The sequence below is a fragment of the Stenella coeruleoalba genome, assembly GCF_951394435.1.
Source record: "Stenella coeruleoalba genome assembly, chromosome: 13".
Classification (NCBI taxonomy): Eukaryota; Metazoa; Chordata; class Mammalia; order Artiodactyla; family Delphinidae; genus Stenella; species Stenella coeruleoalba.
In genome coordinates, this window is record NC_137159.1 from 15449138 (window position 1) to 15469326 (window position 20189).

Here is a 20189-nt window from a genome sequence, read left to right on the forward strand (position 1 = left end):
TTACCCAGCCCATAAAAACTAACCACCCCATATTTCGAGGCCTCTTGCTTCTTGCCTTTCAGTGACCCACACTCTGTCTGTGGAGTGTATTTCTCTCTAAATAAGTCTGATTCTTACCTATCACTTCGTCTTCAAATTCTTTCACGATGAAGAAAGAACCTTAAATTCACTGGCGGCACTAGCATATTTATTACACACTTGTGCTCGTATTTCTATAGGAGTGATTCCTAGAAGTGGGACATGTACTTTTTCTCTTTTCATGGCTGCTCACAAATTATGCATGTGTGGAAACACACACTGTATTGATACATACAAAAATGAGTACATGGCAATCATGGCGAGACAGGGAGCTCAAAAAGAAGGAAGGACTTTCTAATAGTTAAAAATGTCTCACGATAGAGCAGAGCACCTGACTTGGGGTAACAGGGGTTCAAAAAGTAGAGCTGGGCACACTCTGGAGACCACTGGGAACCTCTCCAAGGAGGCAGATCCCCCGCTGGTGGCTTCTGTGAGTCCTTCCAAATACAATGCATTTTCTAGGTGAGGCTTGGAGAACAACAAAGGTTTTGCAGGACCCATTCAGAAGCACTCTGAGCCCATCTCCTTGCAGAGGATTGCACTGGGCTCTGCCTGTCCTCTGCTGTAGACACAGGCCTATCTACTGTATCCCCAGCTGGGATGGCCTGGATGCTGCTGGGACCCTCCCCTGGTGCCCTCAAGAGGTAAATGGGTTTTTCCCAACAGGTCAGAAGTCTTCCTATGAGCCCAAGGGGGACACCCTGAAGCTAGCAAGAATGGCTGGTGGCAGAGCTTTAGGCAAAGCTGCTATCTGCATGGTTGAGCACAGAAATCTTTACAGGTTTCAAGGGAAGTAGCCTGGTTTGCTCTAAGGTCTTGGAGGCTCTTGGCGTCACCTTTTTTTTTTTTTTTTTGATGTGGAGGACCAAACTATAGTTCTGGGGTGAGGAAGTGACTGTGATGGTTTCTCTCTGGGGTCTTCACCTGGGCCTGAGCTCCCACTGAGTGTTCGTGGTTATCCTTTACTGCCCTCTGTGACCTGTTGCCATCACAGACCCTTTTGTCCTGTTGCCCTGCCAACAGCCATGCCTCAGGGCAGGGGCCCCATCTTCCTCCCCAAATGCAGTTCCACCTCCCGGAGGACGGCTGACTGCAGCGTGGGGGAGGGATTGCTGCTGCTATTATTATCATTATTGCTATTACTATTATTGTAAATACATTCTGCTGATCTCTTTGTTGTCCCCTCCAGGCGCTCAGAGTTCTAATATTCCACCACCTCCACCTCTCATCCTCTCTTCTCTAATGCATCTTGCTTTGCCCTCAGGTGCTGTTAACAGATTGACAGTGAGTGACAAGGACCTGTGTGAAGGTGTCTGTTACCCAGCAGTTTTTCTTTAAGAGAATTGGTTGTTGCTGTGTCAGCACAGTAGCTTGGCAGGATGGCAACCATATAGGAGGCATTAGAGAGGAAGAGAGGAATTCTTTTTTTTTTTTTTTTTTTTTTTTTTTGCGGTACGCGGGCCTCTCACTCTTCCTGTTGCTGAGCACAGGCTCCGGACGCGCAGGCTCAGCGGCCACGGCTCACGGGCCCAGCCGCTCCGCGGCATGTGGGATCTTCCCGGACCGGGGCACGAACCCGCGTCCCCTGCATCGGCAGGCGGACTCTCAACCACTGCGCCACCAGGGAAGCCCTAGAGAGGAATTCTTGGAGCTTCCTGGTGCATTCCCAAAGCTGGACTGGAGAAGGCAGAATGTGGATTTCTTTTGAAATAATGTTTTAAGTGGAGGTTTCTAGTTAGTTGAGTCCGCAGAACGGCTTATGTTTGTGTGGAAAAACCGTAGAAACGGTACTGTTTCAGGAGCATGCTGGCCCCATCCGCCAACACCCTGATAGCCCACATCCTTCCTTGTGAGGATATGAGTCAGACTCTGCAAACTATGGTGAGGAGAATTGTCAGTCAGGGTCGGAGGACTCAGCCAGTAACTCACTGCAGCTCTCGGAAGACATTTCATATTTGAAAGAGTTGAATGTGGTCGGTATTCATCTCTTGAGGTTCTTAGAGCTCTGACCCTGACTGAATTCAGTCAATCGCTCCCAGCCCCGCCTGCATGTCGGAGTCACCTGCGGGGGGGGGGGGGGGGGGGGGAATGTAGGCGGTGCTTGACACTAGCAGAGCTGTCATTACAGAAGCGGCGCCTCCAAGGGGGCTAGTGCACGTGCTTGTCCTGGTTTATGTGCAGCTGTTAGGAAGCGTGGAGCAGCCCTGGATGCACCGTGTGGACTGATGCCTGGAGGAATGGAGATGAACGAGCTGCAGAGCAGTGCATGAGGCCTGCTGAGATTTAGGTCCATGATGATGTGATGGATAATGAGATATAATCTGTGTTTTGGAAAAAAGTTGGCTTGGGAGGTTTCTGAGAAAACCAAACCATCTGCGTGTTTGGAAGGGGAGGCTCCTCTGAGATCTTGGAGAAAGGAAGCTGAATCCTTGTAGGACTGTATGAAATCTTCAACTGTAGACTTCTGCCAGGATTTCTCCCTGGGATCTGCCTGACTCAGCCTGAGCCCAGAGCAGAGGTCCCAGGACATCGTTGGATTAGGGGCAGTGGGGTCACCTCTGGGATGCCTCCAAGGGGCTTCTGTATCCAACCTGCTTTCTCACTGGAAAGGCCTAGGAAACCTTCATTTTGTCCCTTCTTGCTGTCAGAAATTTCCCTTTTCCTTTTCTATGATTCGCCTTAGTCATTGATTTAACCTTGTGGATAGGAAGTCTCAGCCTGCATTTACTTCAGAAACAATGGAAGTTACCTCTGTTTGCCAAGACTTGGCTTTTTATTCCTTGATTGTTTTACATTACATTGTAATGTATAGCTTCAGTATTTATTTATGGAAAGGTTTTTATTTGACTGCTTAAAGGCCAAAGGAGCAAAAACAAAACCAATAAAAGGTGGAGGTGATATCTCTGCTTCTTTCTATCTATCTATCTATCTACCTACCTATCTATTATCTGTCTGTCTGTGTATCTATCTGTCTGTTTTTACATGCAGAGACTATCCTTGGAAAGAGATTCAAGACACTGGCAGCAGTGATTACTTTTAGAGAGGGTGATTGGGGAACAGGAATGGGAGGGAGATTCATTTCTTTGTACTGTTTGAAATTTTTACCATATGCATATTAACTATCTTTTAAAAAAGTTATTTACTTAATTTAGTTATTTTTTGGCTGCATTGGGTCTTTGTTGCCTCACGCGGTCTTTCTCTAGTTGCGGCGAGTGGGGTCTACTCTTGGTTGCGGTGCGCGGGCTTCTCCTTGCTGTGGCTTCTCTTGTTACAGAGCACAGGCTCCAGGCATGTGGGCTTCAGTAGGTGTGGCACGCGGGCTTCAGTAGTTCTGTGGCTCGTGGGCCCTAGAGCGCAGGCTCAGTAGTTGTGGCGCACCGGCTCAGTTGCTCTGCGGCATGTGGGATCTCCCCGGACCAGGGCTTGAACCCGTGTCCCTTGCATTGGCAAGCGGATTCTTAACCACTGCGCCACCAGGGAAGCCCCATATTAACTATTCAAAAGAGAGTAGAGCTGAGATTGATATGCCTTAGGAGTAGACTTTGTCCTCAAATTCTTTTTTTTGTGTGTGTGTCCTTAAATTCTCACACTGAAATACTAATCTCCAGGACCTGTGACCGAGACCTTATTTGGAAGTAGGGTCTTTGCAGATGATCAAGTTAAGGTGAGATCATTGGGGTGGGCACTAATCCAATATGACTGTGTCCTCATAAAAAGAGGAACTTAAGACACAGAGAGACACACAAGGGAAAACGCCATGTAAATATTGGAGTTATGCTGTCCCAAGCCAGGAAAATACCAGAAGCTAGGAGAGAGGCCTAGAACAGATCCTCCTCTAACACCTTCAGAGGGAGCATGACACCACTAACACCTTGATTGTGGACTTCCAGCTTCCAGAACTGTGAGACAATATGTTTCTGTTGTTTAAATTATACAGTTTGTTAAGACAGTCCTAGCTAACCAGTGCAACGTGTGAGAAAATGTTAGCAGAAACCCCAAAGAAAGGAATTGACTGGAGACAAGATGCCTCTGGGGTCAACTTAGCCAAACAGAGTTGTTTCTTAGGAATTTGCTTCTCTGTGAGTCACATCCTGGAACCCCACATTTGTTAGACTGGCCCAGACTTTGCCAAGAATAGCAAGGAGAGTAAACTACATAAGGACGATCGACAGTTGATAATTCTTTGGAGAGGCCCCTGTAGGTTTCTGAGGAAGCTGGGTCTGGCCCTTAGTGGCTTTAGCTGGGGTGAGTTGGGGGCTGTGTGTTGTTTCTGTGGAGCCCTCATGTCCTCCCTGCCCTCTGCCTCAAGACTGGAGACTTTCTGCAGGGACCTGGGGGTGGTCACCTCCTCTACTCAGGGGCAGACACAAGTGGCCACCCTTGCTTTGCACCAGAGGTTTGCGGCAAGGAAGGCACCTCCAGCAGTGCCTCCGGGGACCTGCCCCTGGTTGGACAGAGTTCTGGTGGCCCCAGGAGTGGACATTGAGCTGAGGTCTGGGCAGCAGAGGTGATAAAGCGCTGCTGTTTGGAGGAGGCAGAGACTCACCTCCTTGGCTGTGTGGTGGTGAAGATGGTAGCTAACAAGGGCTCAGAGTCACTGGGTGTGTTAGGCTCCAAGGAAACCCTGGCAGGGCCTCACTCAGAGACTTATTCCTCAGGAAACCATGTCTGGTCTTTCTCCCAGGAGTCTAGTTTGTGTCAGTAAGAGCTTTTCTCCGTTAAACATAAACTGCACCAGAGGCTTGCCCAGGTCCCTGCAGAAAGTCTCCACGTCTTGAGCCAGGGAGGGAGGAATTGGGGTGGCTGCCTTCTAGGAATACCTGGGCCAGACTGTCCCTTTAGGTGCTTCTCTGAGCCTTCCTTTGGCTTTCACTGAATGCGTTTCATGGAGCAGATAACGAGCCCTGTGTTTGGTGCTCAGAATCTTGCGGGGAGCACTGTGGGCTGGGATCCTTGCTCTTTCCAGCCAAGAAAACCCAGCCCCTTCCGCTAAATCTGTTAGGCGGGCACTTGAGGCAGAGTGGTCAATGGCTTATCCGGTGCTGGCTTTTCATCTGCAAGATGCTTAAGGCCTCTCACAAGTAGTTAGGCTATAAATAAGCACAGGATTGAAGCCTCCAAGGTTAACAGTTAGAAAGTTGTAGCAGCTCTAGAAGAAAAGACTCGGTGAGTATAGGAAGTTGTGTTAGAGAGTTAAAAAGGGCGTTTCTGTGGTTTTTTAGGAAAAAAAAGAAAGAGTACCAACTCAGACACATGCACAGTTCACTGTTCACACTTCCTTAAAAGACATGTATTTGTAGTATGGCCGCCTCAGAGTTGCCGGGTGCCACACGGAAGGACCTCCTTCCTGCCAAGGCAAAGCAGCAAGGGGCTAATCTGGGAAGGGTTTTGATTTGCTTGTGGATGGGCTGTTCTAGCAAGCCTGAAATCATAGAGTGAAAGTTTAACTTTGGGCCACTGCCTCTGAGAAGGTGATGTCTTTCTGTGATACACCAGCCCCCTATTCGTCCCCTTCTTCTTCTTCTTTTTTTTTTTTTTGTTTGCGATACGCGGGCCTCTCACTGTTGTGGCCTCTCCCGTTGCGGAGCACAGGCTCCGGACGCGCAGGCTCAGTGGCCATGGCTCACGGGCCCAGCCACTCTGCGGCATGTGGGATCTTCCCGGACCGGGGCACGAACCCGTGTCCCCTGCATCGGCAGGCAGACCCTCAACCACTGCGCCACCAGGGAAGCGCCCCCTCTTCTTCTTGACATCACCTCCCGCACTTCCAGGTAAAACGAAAACCCTAGGATGGCAAGGATCTTGTCTTTCTTGTTCATTACTGTATCTTCAGGGCTTGGATCAGTAGGCACCAATAACAATTTATTGGCTGAATTAATGAATGGAAGAAGAATGAATGAACTTCAGGAATAGTTAGCACTGTACTTGCTGTGATTCTGTTCTTTATTAGTTGACACAAGAATGACCTTTCATGACACCTTTCAGATCCATTACACTCTCTCATTCTTGATGATGCTTGGTTGGCCAGCCACTCAATTTCCAGAATTCTAGGCTAACCCAGGATTACGACTGGCTTTTTGCTCCCTATCCTGTGCTTCCCTGCACCCCCATCCCCAGCCTCTGCTATCCCCAGACCTTCTGTTGCTTGAGGACCACAGGCTGCCAGGGAACCTTCAGGATGAGCACCTTTAGCCAGGTTACTGTCCTGATGCTCTTCTTCCACCAGGACTGTGTGTAATTCTGAATAGGGATGCGTCTGATATCCTGAATAACTTAATGCACTAAACTCCCCGTCAACCATTTTAATGTCTCAAGGACATTACTTCTTTCTAGGCAAAAGGGAAAACTACATTTCCCAGCCTCTCTGAGGATTAGGCAAGGCCATGTGACTACTTCTAGCCAATGAATTGTGGGAATTCCAGGCTGAGGCATTTAAGAACTGTAGGTCGCCTGCATGTTCACTCCACTGCCTCCCATGGAAACCGACGGGAGAAGAGTGTCACAAGATAAACCAAACTGGATTCCCAAGGGACTAGATGGATTGAAAGAGCCACTACCTCGCTCAGACTTTGTGTGAGCGATCTACAGACATTTGCTAAGCCATTGAAATCTCAGGTTTAATTTGTTATTGTGGCAGAGCTTAGCCTATCCTGATGTATACCAGGAGAATATGGGAGTTTAAGAGAATGGAGGCTTGGTAGGGACAAGCATTTAAGGAATAAGTCCAAATGCAGACCTCCCAAAGCTGGCTGAGGGATAAGCTCAAAGGAAACGTGAGTCTCTGGGGGTAAGATTTACGCCCCCACATTAGGCCTAATACTCCTCCCCTACCTCCACCCCCCATTTACTTTTCTGAGAAGTTTGGTGAGTCTGGCTTGTCTGGAGATGCTCCCTATTTGGAGATGCTCCCTATTTGGAGATGCTCCCTATTTGGCTTGGCTGGCGAAGTTCTGCTGGGCTTCCTTTATAAGTGTCCATCCTGCCTCAGACTTCAGTTTGTGGCAGAGCCATTTCTAAACCTTATTCGTTCAGTCAAAATTTATTGAATGTTTACAGCATGTCATGTCCTGTGTGCCAGATGGGAAGGAGGCAGAGGTGAGGAGGACACGATTCCTACTCTCGGGGTGGCTACACAGGGCGATGCCATTAGCGGTGTAATAGAATAGTCACAGGAGGCTCTGGGCAAAGAGGAGATGGTCTCACCGTGCCTGGGAGTTAATGACAGAGGCTTCACGAGGAGGAGATTCTCCTGTTGCTATTTCAAAAGACACGTGTGTGTCTGCCATAGGGATGAGGGTAGGAGAAGCCCTCCAGGCAGAGGGAACAGTGGGCGTGTGCAATTGCAGCAGCGCGGTTTCCCTGGCACGCTGCTGGGGCTGCATCGGCACGGAGGTACAGACTGTACCGGAGGCAGGGCTTCTGTATAAAATTGGCTTTGGGAGATTGTCTGCATTACCACTTAATGCTTATTGAATTTGTGTTTTAATGGAGAGTTAAATTTTTACTAAAAAAAGAAAAATGCAAAAGTAAAAAGGTTTTTAGAAAAAAGAATAGTAAAAATCTTTTGACTGGGTAGGAATCAATACCAAGGAAATAATTTGAAAATAGAAAAAACTTTCTGCTCCCAGATGCTCTTGATGGTGTTATTCATGATACTTTTAAAAAAATGAAGACCTAACTATTTGACAATAGAAAGTTTAGCTAAGTGATGACCTATCACATGCGATGTGAGGCTAAGAATTCTGTCATGTGAGGAGATGCTTACACTGTCACACAAAAAGTGCAGGATACTAATTTTTTTTTTTTTTTTTTGCTGTACGCGGGCCTCTCACTGTTGTGGCCTCTCCCGTTGCGGAGCACAGGCTCCGGATGCGCAGGCTCAGCGGACATGGCTCACGGGCTCAGCCGCTCCGCGGCATGTGGGATCTTCCCGGACCGGCGCACGAACCCGCGTCCCCTGCATCGGCAGGCGGACTCTCAACCACTGCGCCACCAGGGAAGCCCACTATTTTTTTTTTAATTGAAGTGTAGTTGATTTAGAGTGTTGTGTTAATTACTGCTGTACAGCAAGGTGACACAGTTAAGGATACTAAATATTATGTATAATACAATCAATTGTATAAAAGGTATAGAATAAACTGAAAGAAAATATACTCAATATATACCCACATGTTGTTAAAAGCAGTTATAACTCAAGTGTTGAAATTACGGGCAATTTAAAACTTCTTTTGTATAAAATTTTCTGTTTTCTAGGTATAGTGTGAGTGCTACTCTTATCTGGGTGAAGAAAAGCTTTAGTGTGCCCTTCTTTCTGATTCCTTTCCTGCTTTCCCATTTCCCTCTCTCCTCCCTCCTCTAACCCTCCCTCCCTTCTTCCCAATTTCAGACTCCTAGGTCTTTAGCATAAGCCTAATAATTTAAATTAGACCATATGACCGAAGTCAGTTACGCTACTTGGTAGCAGCGTACCTCGTGTACAGCATGGTGGTGAAGATCTCGGGCTCTGGTATTAAACTGTTTGGGTTCACACACTTTGTGGGGACACTTTGATTTACTAAACTATGTGACCATAAGCAAATGATTTAACTTCTTTCCCCCTCATTTTCTTGTTCTTTAAAATAGATTTAACAGTAGTTACTACTTTAGGATGTTGAGAGGATTGAATGAGAAGAGAAGCGAACTCTTTAGCAGGGTACATAGTCAGCACTCAGAAAATAATGTTACTGGCTTAGTTTTGCTATGCAAACTTATTTAAACCTTAATCATCAAAAGCAAAGACAAACATCCTAGCAAGTCTTTGTAAGCGTCTTGTCAACGGGTGACCCTTGAATACGTTGAGAGGGGACTGAATAAACAAAGTTCTTATTTAACATATAATGTTAAATATAACATTAATATAATGTTATATTTAATAACATTAAATGTTATTAAACATTAATGTTATATTTAATAACATTAACAATATTAATGTTAATAATACAATTATTAATATAATATAATGTGGCCCATACAGTGTTCCCCAATTTGCAGACTGGTGAGTCTATTAGAATGAGTGGCCCAATCTTCTCTAAATACCAAGAACACTTTAATAAAAACATTCCAGAATCAATGGAAACTCTTAGAGGAAGGTCTCTTAGCAACAGGTAACCTGGGCTCATCCCCGAATGCCTTTAGAACACTAAAAGCCATCAGCAGGTGTTTGTGAGCCGATCAGACCCTGGGATCTTGGTTTGGATGAGTTATACTGAGACAGAACGTGTGAAGCCTCAGCCTGGGGCATGGCAAACCTGAGAGGTGTTTCCATAACGCCCCCTGGCCTCCCCTCCGAAGGTTCTTCCTCCAGCTGATTGAAAGCCATTTAGCAACACCCAGTGGTGTGGATAGGTCCTCACTGTATGGCTTTAGAACCCAGGGGCTCATCTTGAGTTTCCTCACTTAGACTGAAATTTGCGGACATGCCCATGGATATGTCTGCTTCTGTCAGCTCACATCACCAGCAGAGGGCTGGGGAGGGTGGGAACACAGCATGGCCCAGAGGGTCCTGTCCCAAGATAGAAGAGGCTGGTCTACAGATCCTTGGGGAGCTGACCTCCAGGAGAGGCTGGAGGAGGTGTCTCGGACAGGAAGGGGGGGGTGTGGAGAGAAGAGAGGAGAGGAGGGGATTTTACAAAGAGGGAGCTGCCCCCCTCCCCATTTGGTTAAGGTGCCTTGACAGGGACAGAGAAACCCAGGGAGGAAGGGGTGTGGAAGGAGGGTGTGTGGCAGGCAGGCTCACACGTGGTGGCCTGTGGGAAGCAAGGTGACAAGACTCCCATGCTCTTTGCCACTCAGAATGAGGAGGAGAAAGAAGGGGATTGGGGCTGCATAGTGTCATTTGATGACTTGAGACCTGCAATGTGTTATCTCCAGAGAATTGAAAATTTCCTGCTGAAGACCTCATGATCAGACAGGTCCCGCCTGTCTGCATTTCAGCCAGAGGGAGACGGGGAACATTCCAGCAAAGGCAGTATCCTATACACTGATTACTGGGGCAGCTGTCAAAGGTGATATGTCTGTGTCCATACTTGGGTGAATGAGAGGGAAAATGCCACAGTGCTGTCAGGAGGCTTGTAGAGGGTGGCTGGTCCCAATTCTCACCTGGGAAGGTGCCAGAATCCCCGCCTTTCCCCCTCTGACCTAGCTCTCCAGTGCCAAGGGCAATTCGCTGCTTTGTAAAATTCCTTGAGTCTGAATTGTCCCCAAAGATGTTCCAGTTAACCCTTCTCTTGCGATGTGTGCCTGAAATCAGCTTGGGAAACCCAGCACGCTCTCCCCTCCTCGGGGAGAAGCAGAGCACACTTTAATGTGTCAAGACTTGGCAGAGTTTCATAAAGATAAAAATCTGTTTGATTTTGTGTAGCCTTCATTTCCCCTCCTTTTCCCACAATAACTTCCATTAACATCCCATGGACCTAATGAATCCATTAGCTGGCAGATGCCACCCTGATGGTTGGAAAAGACCTGTGTGTACTGTGTCCAGTCCTGTCCAGTCCTTGATGTAATTGGAACCTGTTGGTTCGTGTGTCTGTCTGTGTGTCCCTCCCTGCCCCACCTCCCCAGGTCCTCACAAGCCAGCTCTTTGGGACCCTCACCTCTTGATCACTCTCATGGGAGAGTTCCAGGTTGTCGGTGTTCCTCTTAAGGCACTTCCCCAGGTGTCATCTGCTGGGGGCTGACTTGGGCAGGACTGTCCTCCTTCTCTTTGGACACGGTCCAGGGACTTGCATTCCCTTTTTTATTTTATTTTATTTTTTTGCTGTACACAGGCCTTCCACTGCTGTGGCCTCTCCCGTTGCGGAGCACAGGCCCCGGACGCACAGGCTCAGCGGCCATGGCTCATGGGCCCAGCTGCTCCGCGGCATGTGGGATCTTCCCGGACCGGGGCACGAACCCGCGTCCCCTGCATCGGCAGGCGGACTCTCAACCACTGCGCCACCAGGGAAGCCCTGCATTCCCTTTTGTAGTGGCAGGGTCCATTCCTTATATAACGAACACAGGTGAGGCTATTGCCAGCCATGGACAAAAGAAATAAGACGGCAGCTAATGATTGCTGTGTCAGAGGACTTAAAAGAGACCTATATTTTCTCTCCTCAGGTCATCTTTGCTTTAAACCAGCCCCTCCTGCAGCAGGAAAGCCTGTGAGCGGGCGGCCTTCAGATCCCCTATACAACAGAGGACCTCATCAAACACTATAACTGCGGGGACCTCAGTTCCACCATCTTCAGCCATGACAGCTCCCAGGTGAGAGCCCTTATCCCCTGCTCAGCTCAGGGTGCATTTAAGTGCAAGAATAAGGATGTCACCTGCTGACACTGGGACATCCTGTGTACAGAGGATCGAGGTCATGAAGGGCTCTAAAAATACAATTGGGCATATGTAGGTGTTGAGTGGGATGCTGCAGCTAACAAAAGCATTCTTTAGGAAACTTAAGAACTGAGAGGGGGACTTCCCTGGTGGCTCAGTGGTTAAGAATCCTCCTGCCAATGGAGGGGACACAGGTTTGAGCCCTGGTCCGGGAAGATCCCACATGCTGTGGAGCAACTAAGCTCGTGCGCCACAACTACTGAGCCCACATGCCACACTACTGAAGCCCTCGCGCCTAGAGCCCATGTTCCACAACAAGAGAAGCCACCGCAATGAGAAGCCCGTGCACCGCAATGAAGAGTAGCCCCTGCTTGCTGCAACTAGAGAAAGCCCGCGTGCAGCAATGAAGACCCAACGCAGCCATAAATAAATAAATAAATTTATTTAAAAAAATAAAAAAAGAACTGAGAGGGGCATTGATGAGAGTTAATTCCCAGACGAAGTCAAAGGATGAAGCTTCAAGGGACTTGGCGGCAGGCCCCATGGCTTAGGCAGCAGGCAGCATGAACCAGCCTTCAGAGAGGAGAAGGGTCTGAGTCTGAAAGCCTCCTTGCTGGCTTAGGTAACTTTTGAGAAATGATGGAGCAGAGCTTTGGCTGTAGCTTCTGGTGACTTCCAGAAACATGTGAGCACGATGCAATGGGAAGTGTTCCTGGTATTCTTACGGAGGGGCACATAAGAAGCTGGGGAGGCTGCCAGCATTTCCGGTCATGGATTCCATCCTGCAGTACTGTAGTGAGTGTGGCCGAACTGGTGCAGTCAGTGTAGACACAGGCCAGGCCTTACCTGGGGGCCACCTAGGGGAAGAAAGTGGCTGGCCAGGGCTCAGAGGATGGCAGCCTCCCTACAGGAGGGAGGTAGGATGGATATATGTTATGCTTCGATCAACAAGCTTCCCGTGGGACAAACCCTGGCTTCCTTCCCTTCCCCACTAAGATCACGTGGAAGAAGCTGAGCTTCTGACATGGGGGAGTGTTTTGTCTTGCCCACCTTCAGGACACTGGAAAAGAGAGAGGCGGGAGCTGGTGGGTGTGAGTGATGCTGTCCAGGTCTGTTAGATCCGGGGACCCTGTCATAGGAAATGGGAGTGAGTATAAGAGGTGAAAAAGGAATGTCCCAGGGAGAGGGACTCACCCTGCAAATATCAAAAGATAAAAGGAACTTTCCAGAAAGTCTACAGAAGGAGGAAGTAAAACCAAGGCAGAGCAAGCAAGAGGAAGTGGAAAAGAAGAAATACACTAAAAAAGACATAGCAGAGTTTGGTGGTGATCATTCTTACGTACACCCTGGGTGGGGGAAGTGGGGAGAAGGGTCAAGGTCACTTGGGAAATTAAAATTTGAGGCGGCAGATAACAGTTAATCTTTTAACTTTGGGTTGGGAGGTGCTTGGGAGTTAGTTATACGGGCAGATGGCATGGCTGACAGAGCTGTTTGGGGACAGCTGTCTTACGCGTTCCTCTCCTGTGGCTCCTCCACGCCTGTCCTGTTCACGGGGCCCCTGCGGGTGCTGTGGGGTATGGGGAATGTGCCTGCCGTTGTGGAATGAGGGCCAGGCGCGTGGCCGAGTGGTGCAGGTTGTAGGGTATGTCTGGCATTTAGAAGGTGGAGCAGGACGGCAGGGGGAGGTCACCTTGCACATTTGGGGCTGCCTGCGTGGAGAGGCTGCTGGTGGAAAGGCACTGCTGTGTGGAAGAGAAGAGATTTTGGGAATCGGAGGGAAGGATCTTACATAAATGACATGATTAAAAAAAAAGACGACAAAGGAGAAGATGAAGGCTCTTGACTTGAAAATGAAAGAATATCATTTCAAGGAAATAACAGGAGAGCTGTTATCCAGAAAATGGAAATTGATGTCTATATTACAGCGTGTGAGGATTTTCAAAAGGTCTTTCGAAGGGTACTGGAAGTAGGAGAAGGAGTAGGGTATATATCCTACTCTGCATTTGACTAGGATAATTTTTTTTTTTCTTTTTTTTGCGGTACGCGGGCCTCTCACTGTTGTGGCCTCTCCCGTTGCGGAGCACAGGCTCTGGACGCGCAGGCTCAGCGGCCACGGCTCACGGGCCCAGCCGCTCCGCCGCATGTGGGATCCTCCCAGACCGGGGCACGAACCCGTTGCCCGCTGCATCCACAGGCGGACTCCCAACCACTGCGCCACCAGGGAAGCCCTGACTAGGGTAATTTTTAACCTTGTTAAATTCCAGGGAGCAGGAGGGGGGCGGTGGGGCGAGGCCAAGGTTTGGGGCTGGGGAGAGAACCAATGCAACGTGTCAGCCTCGCCTACAGCTACTGTGTTGCGAAAACCACTCCTGATTGTCACAGTTTTGGTGTATTAGCACCCTGTTGTTAGCCAAAATACTGAAACTGGCTAAGATGTGCGCTAGAATCAGGTGAAATATTCGCCAGTAGGGCAAAGAACAGTGGAGAGAGCGAGAGGGAGAAATGGGAATTGGAGAAATAATGAAAATGTAAAGATAAGGAATTTATAAAACAGTTGAATGTCTATAGAAGTTCGATGTATTTGGTAATTGAATCATAATGGTTGATTCTAAAGTATGTAATTGTGTAAAATTATTTTTATGAAAAAATCTTGTGTGAATCAAACAAGTTAAAACTATGGATGTGCTGTGGAAGCATCCCAAGTGTCCACTGACAGATGAATGGATAAAGAAGATGTGGTGTATACACACACACACACACACACACACACACACACACACACACACACACAATGGAATATTACTTGGCCATAAAAAAGAATGAAATAATGCCATTTCCAGCAACATGGCTGGACCTAGAGATTATCATACTAAGTGAAGTAAGCCAGACAGAGAAGGATGAATATATGGTATCATTTATATGTGAAATCTAAAAAAATAATACCAATGAACTTATTTACAAAACAGAAACAGACTCAGAGACATAGAAAGCAAATTTATGCTTACCAAAGGGAAAAGAGGGAAGGGAGGGATAAATTAGGAGTTTGGGATTAACAGATACAAACTACTAAACATAATACAGAGAAACAACAACGATTTACTGTATAGCACAAGGAACTGTATTCAGGATCTTGTAATAACCTATATTGGAAAAAACTATATGTATAACTGAATCACTTTGCTGTATACCTGAAACTAACACAATGTTGTAAATCAACTATACTTCAATTAAAAAAAACACACAACTGTGACGTGCTATGCACAGAAATGGTTTCCTTATAGAAACACGTGGCAACAAACAGAATCTGTTTTTTTTTTTTTTGGCTGCCCGTGTGGCTTTCGGGATCTTAGTTCCCCAACCAGGGATCGAACCTGTGCCCCCTGCAGTGGAAGCCAGGAGTCCTAACCACTGGACCGCCAGGGAATTCCCTAAACAGAATCATTTAGATGGAACAGAAATACCGTTTGACATAGCCTAAGAGTTCTTTCAGGGCACTTCATTTAATATTTTCTCACTTGGGTTACAGAGAATGATATTACTGTCTGGAAAAATAGCCGGCAGGAGGCTCCCAGAATCGTGTGTCACTTTTTACCTTTTTCTTGACAGCGTCTTGACCCTCTGGCTTGGGTGATTTGATGCTCAAATTAAGCAGCTTTGTTCATAACTCTGTTGCCCTTAATCGTTTTCTCTTTATTTTGGCGGAGGTTCCCGATTTCATTAATGCCACGCTACCACCTGCGGAGCGCATCGCTGCTCAGGAGATCGACAGCTACTTCCGCCGGGAGCTTATCTACAAGCGGAACAAGAGAATGGGGAAGCGGGTGAAGGCCCTTTTGGAGGAGTTCCCTGACAAAGGCTTTTTCTTTGCCTTTGGAGCCGGTGAGTTGCAGGTTACCTCTGATTAGACCCAGGGCTCTGCTGCTTCTCCCGAGGAGGGGGTGTTGAGGTGGGGCCCTGCTACGCGGTGAGAGGAGTGACACCTTCTTTGACTTTTTGATGATGTCAGAGTATCCGTCGTGGTTGAAACTTTGGTGCCTGTGACACTAGCTCTCCCTCCACGTGGGGCTCCTGATACACTCCGCAGCCAGGGAGGCATTTCTCCCGCTTCTGAACTCAGCACTTAATCCCAACTTCTTACTGGCACCTTTCTGTTTTTTAACTTCCCTTAAAATTCGTCTGTTTTCTCTCTCCTCCCTGACTGTGAGCGTCCTACGTCTAAGGCTGGGGGCTGATACATCAGCTATATTAACCATGAGTAGTATACATGGAAATACACTGGGAAAATTATTTCCTTTTGTGGGATTTTTGAAATAAATTCTCTTATCTTCTTGAGTGATTTTAACATATCTTTGCAGCCTCCAGAATTAAGGACAGAAATGCTGGAGGCTGGGTAGTGTGCAGAAGTGTGTATTTGCTGGTCTAGGTTTCTTTTCAATTCTTCCACTAGCTTCATAAACTTGAACAAGTCACCCCCCTTAGTTTTTTTTTTCTTACCAGTAAAATGCGGGGATTGGAGAGAAGCACTTCCGGAATAGCAGAATGAGTGATCCAGTGTAATCTCCTGATCTCACGATCCTTAGCTTACTTACATCTGCAAAACATCTACCCCCCTTTTTTGCCATGTATGATAACACTCACAGGTTCTAAGGATTGGGATCTGGATATATTTTGGGGAACCGTTATTTAGCTTACCACAACATCTGAAACTCAATTAATGTAATATCCCATATTAATGGAATAAAAGACAAGAATCACACGATCATCTCAATAGATGCAGAAAAGCATTTGACAAAATGGAACTCTTTCATGATAAAAACACTCATCAGACTAGGAATGGAAGGGGACTTTAACAACCTGTTAAAAAAGTTGCTATGAAAAACCCATAGTTGACATCATCCTTTTTTATGGCCAAGTAATATTCCATTATATATCTATATCTATATCTATATATCTATCACATCTTCTTTATCCATTCAGCAAGTTGACATCTTTTCATATTGACATCATGAAAGACTGAATGCTTTCCCCCTAAGATGAGGAACAAGACACGGATGTCTGCTCTCACCACTTCTCTTCGACATTGTGCTGAAGGTTCTAGCCAGGGTAATTAGACAAGGAAAAGAAATAAAAGGCATTCACATTGGAAAGGAGGAAGTAAGCCATCTCTTTTTTCATCATCTTGTGGATAGAAAATCCTAAGTAATCTACAAAAAACGCCTATTAGAACTAATAACCGAGTTCAGGATACAAGGTCAATATACAAAAACCAGTTGTATTTCTATACCCTAGCATGAATAATGTGGAAATGCAACTAAGAAGCCAGTTCCACTATATTCAGTATCTTGTAATAACCTATAATGGAAAAGAATCAGAAAAGAATATATACGTACATATATTTACACATACATACACATTTATATATACACGTATAAAACTGAATCACTTTGCTGTACACCTGAAACTAACACAACATTGTGAATCAGCTATACTTCAAGAAAAGAAATAAGTTAAAACAAAAGAAACCAGTTCCATTTACAACAGCATAAAAAACACTAAGGACTCAATTTAGTGAAGAGCAGATGCAAAATAAAAACTAAAAACATCATGGAAAGGAATTAAAGAAGACCTAAGTAAATAGAAAGACATTTCATGTTTGTGGATTGGAAGACATAATAAATAGTGTTAAGATGACAACGTTCCCCAGACTGAGCTGCACATTCAGCGCAAGCCCTATCAAAATCTCAGCTCCCGAAAATGCTTTAAAATTAGTGGTGAGGGTTGCACCACTTTGTGAATGTTCCCCAAATCACTGAATCGTACACTTGAAAAGAATGAATGTTATGTGAATGATATTCCAATAAAGCTGTTGTAGAAAAGAGTAAGGGGTCAGGTTCCTGTACCTTGTTTGTTGAAAAATTCTATCATGAAACAAATCGCAGTGTCGGCCTTGGTAGCCCTGGGTGGGTCTGGGAGTGGCTTCCTCCTCCGTGAGTCCCGTGTTCCGTAGTTGGATTGTGGACTGTGCTGTGTGGCGCTGTGCCCATGTCCGGCCTGTGTCAATGAATGGCTTTCAGCTGTCAGCCCTCACCCTGCAGGCACCCCGACAGGGGTCAGGCCCCAGAGGGGCAAGGAGAGGCTTTGAGACGACGTCGGCCTGCCAGGTGGGTTGGACCTGGGCAGTTTGGAGGGCCAGCCCTCCAGATGGAGACTGTGCTGGACAGATGGCACAGGTGACACTGGGACACCTGGGCTTGCCTGATTCTCAGTCATGGTTCTGCATACGGCTGCAGCTCTGGATAGAGACCTCACAGCCCCTGGGCACTCTGGGTATCAGGAGTGTCCTGCCTAGCCACCAGGGTGCAGTTATCTTCGTGGGGCTGCTTTCTCCACCTCATGAGTCTATTTCTTCTGGTGCCTTCTGAAGGCTGAGTTGACCAGAGGGAACCACAGAAATTCAGAAATTGCTCCCAAACTCTTAGCCTTGGCAGTGAGAAATTTAAAATGCTGTGTGGTTAGCACACTTTTGATTGTAAAGTGAGGATCTCCCCAAACTGAAAGCTCCAGAGGTTTAAACTGCCACAGAGACGTCTGTCACGGGGATCTGCAGATGAAATTTAAAGATGAGAAATGGAGCTTACCTTTGGAGTAGAAGGAAATTGAAGTCACACAGAATAGCTTGGTCCTTAATGATAAAGATTGCTAATAGGGGCTGTTCATTCGCTCGACAAATCCTGTTTTCATTCCTAACTGGTTGAGAGCATGGACGCTGGAGCCAGACCACCTGGGCACCACCTGTGCCTCTTCGTCATCTGTAAAATGGGGGTAATAATACACCTACCTTATAGGGTTGTTGTTGCGGGGAGGCTGAATGATGTGTAAAGCACTGAGAACAGTGCCCTGCACCTCGTAATGCTCAGGAAATGTTAACTATCTTTATTATTGTGATTACTCCCTGTCACATGGACTTGGTAATGGCTGGGAGAGTGGAAGCTGTCCCCGCAATACTCTGCAAGCTCAGTCTCCTCCCCCGGCCCCGAGTCCAGGCATACTCTATACGTGAGTTTGCTGTGCTTCTGCACCAGGGCTAATCTGGGTCTTGCCAACGTCCCTTTCATCTGAGTCAGTTGCCCTTCATCAGTCTTGGGGTCCTAAATTCTACGGTTGGACCCAAGAATGCAGTAGAGCCCAGTACCTTCTGCCCCAAACACCACCCTCGGGCTCCCCAGGCTCCCAGAGGCTGCTCTAAGTTCCCTCTGCTTCTTAGTGCTGTGGCGTCAGGACAAGGGAGAGTTTGGATGGACCTTAATTTGCTTTCCTGGTCTCTGCCTCTTGAATATTCAGTTGTCAACATTGCATAGACTCTGGGGCCAAGCTGCCTGGGTTTAGATTCTGTTCTGCTGCTTCTTTTGTGTGTGAAGTCCTGAGCCTCCTTTACCTGTTTTCCATTTTCAAATGGAGATAATAACGATGCCTCTGTTCTGCTGGATCAGAGGATGGAGCGCTGCAATTTAATTAGCCATTTAGGACATTAACGTGCCAACTGTCACAGAAAGGGACATCGTGACCCCAGAGGATCATGTCAATTCTGAGCATCAAAACCTGAAATGAAAGAAGATGCATCCCAGGATCTACCCTTTTAAAATACTTATTTTACGACGCCACTGTAAGCTTATCTGGTTGATCTTTCCTGCTTTTTATTGAAAAAGAAAAAAGTGAAATAAAATTCAGGTTGAGGTTTCCAGCTCTGGTGGCTTCTGCTAAAAGGAGGGTTTTATTGTGCATTGTTAAGTAGACATAGGACAGAAGGGGCCTGGGGTCTCAGAGGTGCTTGGCTTACATAAACAAGAATGGTCAGGACTGTCAGCTCTGGATCCGGAGGTGGAAGGTTGGGACTTGGTGTCCTCTGAGCTGTGTGACTCGAGGCAGCTCACCGCATGGTTCTGATCCTGAGTCCTTATCTCTGAAACGCGGCTTATCCTGGCAGAGCTGTTGAGAGGCCCCCTTGCAGAAGCTTTCTGAACTGAGTACCCCAGTAGGCCTGGTTAGAAGGGACGGGGTTGGCAGGGTTATTTCTTGGTTCTGGGGTGTGTGTTTGGGGGTCACGAGAGCTGCCACATTTCTGATCATTTTTCTTACTGCAGGGCATTTCATGGGCAACAACACGGTTCTTGATGTTCTGCGGCACAAAGGCTATGAGGTAGAACACGCCCCCGCTGGACGACCCATCAACAAGTAACCTTCCTGTGCTTCTATCCCGGTCAGGGAGCAGTTAGGGGAGCTGAGAGCCACACAGGGCTGCTTGGGCGCCAGGGTGGGCTGTGTCCTGAGAGGCTCCAAGGGCCCCAGCACGGACACCAAGCGGCCACTCGGTCCCCAGCTCAGCTGGCGTCCCCTCGTGGCTGGGACTGTGTCAGACTTGGGTTGGCCGGCCAGGCACTTTGGGCAGTAGAGGCCACACTGGCCTTTCCTCAGCAGTGCTTGGGGCAGAAAGGAAGGTAAGGGGAGGATGCTCTTTGGTCCTGGGGCCCAGGAGGGGTGATTTGACTTAACGCTCAGTGCCTTTGACCTGGGCCCTTGGGAAGTTTTAGGGAGGCAGGTGGTGGAATCAGTCCTCATGTAAGGTCAGGGGGGCTGGAGATGCTGGGAGTGTCTGTCAGACCCATCTCCGGGGCAGAAGCAAAGCCCCTTCTCTTTCTCTGAGCTGTTTCCTACCCCCAGGTCTGTTTACTTCTCATTTTTATGCAGAGTCACCCTCCTGCCCTGTGGCC

General features: G+C 47.4%; 1 protein-coding gene across 1 annotated transcript in view; it reads left to right on the forward strand.

Annotated features, from left to right (window-relative positions):
- TRABD2A (TraB domain containing 2A) overlaps positions 1 to 20189 on the forward strand; it is a 52902-nt gene that overhangs the window by 26935 nt on the left and 5778 nt on the right. Inside the window, 5 exon segments of the mRNA XM_079940118.1 lie at positions 1933 to 2051; positions 11212 to 11256; positions 11260 to 11358; positions 15126 to 15300; positions 19563 to 19653. Coding sequence (XP_079796244.1) covers positions 1933 to 2051; positions 11212 to 11256; positions 11260 to 11358; positions 15126 to 15300; positions 19563 to 19653 — 529 coding nt within the window.